The sequence below is a fragment of the Pinus tabuliformis genome, chromosome 2_2 (assembly GCF_031772625.1).
Source record: "Pinus tabuliformis cultivar Carrire ecotype Pingquan chromosome 2_2, CPIR1, whole genome shotgun sequence".
Classification (NCBI taxonomy): domain Eukaryota; kingdom Viridiplantae; phylum Streptophyta; class Pinopsida; order Pinales; family Pinaceae; genus Pinus; species Pinus tabuliformis.
This window is the reverse complement of record NC_142300.1, coordinates 1,285,961,727-1,285,965,463: the sequence shown is the minus strand read 5'-3', so window position 1 is coordinate 1,285,965,463 and position 3,737 is coordinate 1,285,961,727. Positions and strand designations below refer to the sequence as shown.

Sequence of the window (3,737 nt, the reverse complement as noted above, 5' to 3'; positions counted from 1 at the left end):
AAACTACATATTTACTTAGCTTTTATGTGCAAGAATTAGTGTAATTTCTCTATAAAAAATGACAAACCTACTTAACTTTTAACACACACATAACAACTTATCTTTTAATGTGCTTAAGCGATACAAATTATTTTAAAAAATTTGTATGCAAACTCTTCTTTCAAGAAAAATGATAAAAATACTTCTGTTAAAACAGAATGGTCAAGCGTGGATCAGAGCTACGCTGCTCTCCTTCACTGTATCCACATTTTCATTGGACTCTTTTCAGTTGGAGGTAAGTATTCAATGAACAAGATTCAAGAAATTCGATCTTGGTAGGTTTTAAAGGAGGCACTGTAGGAGTGATCCCCTTAATGTAGGATGTGTATTCTAGGTTTAGCTTAACAATCCCACATCCATTAAAATCCACAGAACTGAGAGGGAAGGCATGGTTTGTGGGAAAAACAATGAGAAAAATCTGAAGAAAAACCAAGCGTAGAACAAATGTTGAATACAAAGGTGTCGATGAGGTGTGCGCTTCAATCCTCCCACCAGAGGAGATGATGATCTCCCATTTCTTTTCTTCCCTGAGCTCCCCCTTTCATTGTGCATTTTTCCTCGTGAATCATGAATGGAAGGGCAATTACCAAGAACTATAACTATAACTCTAAACCCTATATTAGGGATATTACAGAATCTGTCAATTATGTGATACTAAGAGGATTGAAGATGAAAAGCACTTTCTCTTGGATTATCTAGCTCTCACTCACATCCGTTCTCTTTTCCAAAACATCTGCCACACTACTACCCTTCTTGACTTATTCAATCAGGAAAACTATAGTGATCTAGAAATGCTTCTTTCCATTCTATTTGATCATAGAAAATAAAATATTAAAAAATCTCAATTAATCTTTTTTATTAAGGTCTCATAGACCTTATTGGTCTTAGTGAGCATTAATCATTATATATATATATATATATATATATATATATATTTGATTTTTTTTAATTTTTTGACTTTGATGTGAATATGAGATAATTTTTCACTGCCTTTGCTTCAATATCAACCATATAAATTTATAGAGTTTGAAATATTTTATAACTTTTTTTTATGATAAATAAATAAAATGAAGCCCATGAGTTTTGAATTGATGGTAAATAGATACATTATTGAGGCACTCCTTGCTATTTGCTATATGTCAATGGTTCAATTCCCGATAAATACTACCTTACCAAAAAAATAATGATGTAAAATTAAACATTTTATTGAAAAATAAAAAAAACATGGAATAAACAAACAGATACAATATCAATATGATGGAATCTGACAATAAAAATTACCTGTTTAATGCTAAAATTTTGGAATTTTAATAATATAAATTAATTTATTAAAAGAAATGGAGTTTAGAATTTTAATAATATAAATTAATACAAAAATTAACAGCACAATATTAAAGCTTACAATTCTAAGCATCTATGAAAATTTCTAAAAAACCTAAGATTAACTCACTCTTAGGTTACAGCAAAAACCCTATTCCTCCTTTTTCTCTACCGTGTGATTTAGTGTACAAATCCATTGCATTTGTCAGGGATTTAGTGGTTGGAAATCCTCCCACGTGCATGCCACTTACCCTGCTGCATTTGCTTTTTAACTCTCCTCCAATCTTCTCCTCTGTAAACATCGGTACGTCTCATGGCGCTGCCTCAAGTTTCACGAGTTTAATCATTTCTCTGGATACCATGAATCTTGAAAAAATACAAACGAGGTATGCAAAAATGTTCGATGAAGTAAAATCTAAACAACTGCAGACAGAAACAATATACTAAACAAGTACAGATGAAAACAAAGCAGCAGGCTGCATATAAAAATGAGTAAAATAAAGAGAGGCATGTGCTGCTCTACTCTGTACATATTTGTTTTTCACCATTAATCTGATAGTAAAACTCAACACAACGGAGATATACAATCGTTCAATCTGATCAGTAATTTATTGATCAAATGGAAATATTTATGCTAACAGAACTGTTCAATATTTGACTGCATTAAATCCCGAAGCTTCGGCCGGAATTCGTTAATGGTCTCCAGCTTTGGCTTCCATGATCTGCAGGTCCTCAATCTCAGCTCTGCAAGTGCCGTTGACAGCTCTGGATCGTCCTCCAAATTTAGCTTAGGCACCGCAACTTCCTCTTTCTCCTCTTCCAGTAATAAATCATTACTTTTCACTTCTGGCGGGAGGGGACGCATGACGTCTCCAAAAATGGGGAGTATTCTGGCGCCAGAGCCGCTTCTGCCTGCAGCTTTCATGGCGGAATTGGCCTTGAATGCCAGAGAAGCCATGTCGGTCCCGGAGAGCACAGATTTCAGCTTGGCCATGGGAAGAAGAAAATAGAGATACCCCACTTCCAGCTCTTCATCTGCTGTCAGAGGATTAATCCGACGCCCAATCTGCAAGCTGTTGGCGTGACAGACGAAGTGCTGAGGATTCTCCAGCATAAGCTCTGCCGCTTTTATTCGCCGCTGAAGCTCCTGAACACTGCCGTTCCAGCTTACGACTTTCACAGTATTGGAAGGTACAGAGTTCGAAGCGCAGGAAACGTAGTTCCCCATTGGTGATCGTTCTGTATGGCCTGTGATTGGAGATAAGCCCCGATTGCAACTGTATGCTTCTGGTACGAGGCATTTGTCAAGAATGCATCCCATTGTTATAGAAGGGAAGAAAAGAAAATGGCTAGGTGGCTACCGCGCAATTGTCGCCTGAGACATTGTCAGTAGCTGCAGAAGTAAGAGAAATTCATATTTTAATGTGAAGCTGAGGCCCACACGCATTCGCATCCACAACCTGTGACCTGATCCACTACTAGTAGCAAAAAGGTGAAGGGGGTGAGTAGTTATGAGGTAAGGGGTGTGTCAGCTGGCTTCAACTACACAATAAAAGTATTCCACACTCCTCACAGTCCCCCTTGTCACATCTCCCCACCATGTATTTCCATGATGACATATTTTCAAAATCATTACCTGCCCGACACATATGATACTTCATCTATGTAACTGCCCACTCATGTTTTCAAAATCACTACCTACCCAACAAATATCATACTTCATCTATGTAACTGCCAAGTCGAAGGAATGGTCTCGACTGTAAAAACATAGGAACCTGGATAAAAATAATTCATAAAATTTTGTAATGTGTTTGAATCATAATTTTAATGGTGGAAATAAATTAAGCATTGTTAAAAATCTCTAAAACACTTATAATATTGAAATTTAATAACTATAATTTAAATTTACAAAAATACCCATTAAATTTTATCAAAATTTCAAAAAAAATTCCAAATTAAAAAAAAACAAATAAACAAACCGTCTACATAAGCTACGACTTTATCCACAGCTTGAAAAAGGACTTACCACACTCTTTGTTCTGCTTAAAAATATCCCATAAATGGTTCCCATGATGTCATGGAGAATGGATAGCGTTATTTTCAGGCAAGAAATTATTCATTTGATATGACATTCTGTTAATCATATTCGTATTCTGTAAATCATACTAAGGGAAGAACTTGCCACACTCTTTGTTTTGCTTAAAAATACCCCATACATTGTTGCCACGTCGCCACTGAGAATCAAATAGCGTTATTTTCAAGCAAGAAAATTTTCATTTGATATGATAATCGGTTATCATATTTGTATGGTGTAAATCATATTGAGGAAAGATTTCAAATTAAATGGGTGGTATGATCTTAAGGGTTGTTATTATTTT

The 3,737-nt window shown here is 35.4% G+C and overlaps 1 protein-coding gene across 1 annotated transcript; it reads right to left on the bottom strand.

The window, feature by feature from the left end:
- Positions 1-1,811: 1,811 nt before the first annotated feature.
- Positions 1,812-2,881, bottom strand: LOC149198171 (uncharacterized). The gene has a single exon (XM_089404074.1). The coding sequence runs from the start codon at positions 2,678-2,680 to the stop codon at positions 1,994-1,996; it is 687 nt and encodes a 228-aa protein (XP_089260200.1). The 5' UTR covers positions 2,681-2,881; the 3' UTR covers positions 1,812-1,993.
- Between the last annotated feature and the right edge of the window lie 856 nt (positions 2,882-3,737).

Excerpts from the sequence above, each read along its gene's own strand:
- LOC149198171 (XM_089404074.1), bottom strand. The coding sequence starts at position 2,680 with ATGGGATGCATTCTTGACAAATGCCTCGTACCAGAAGCATACAGTTGC.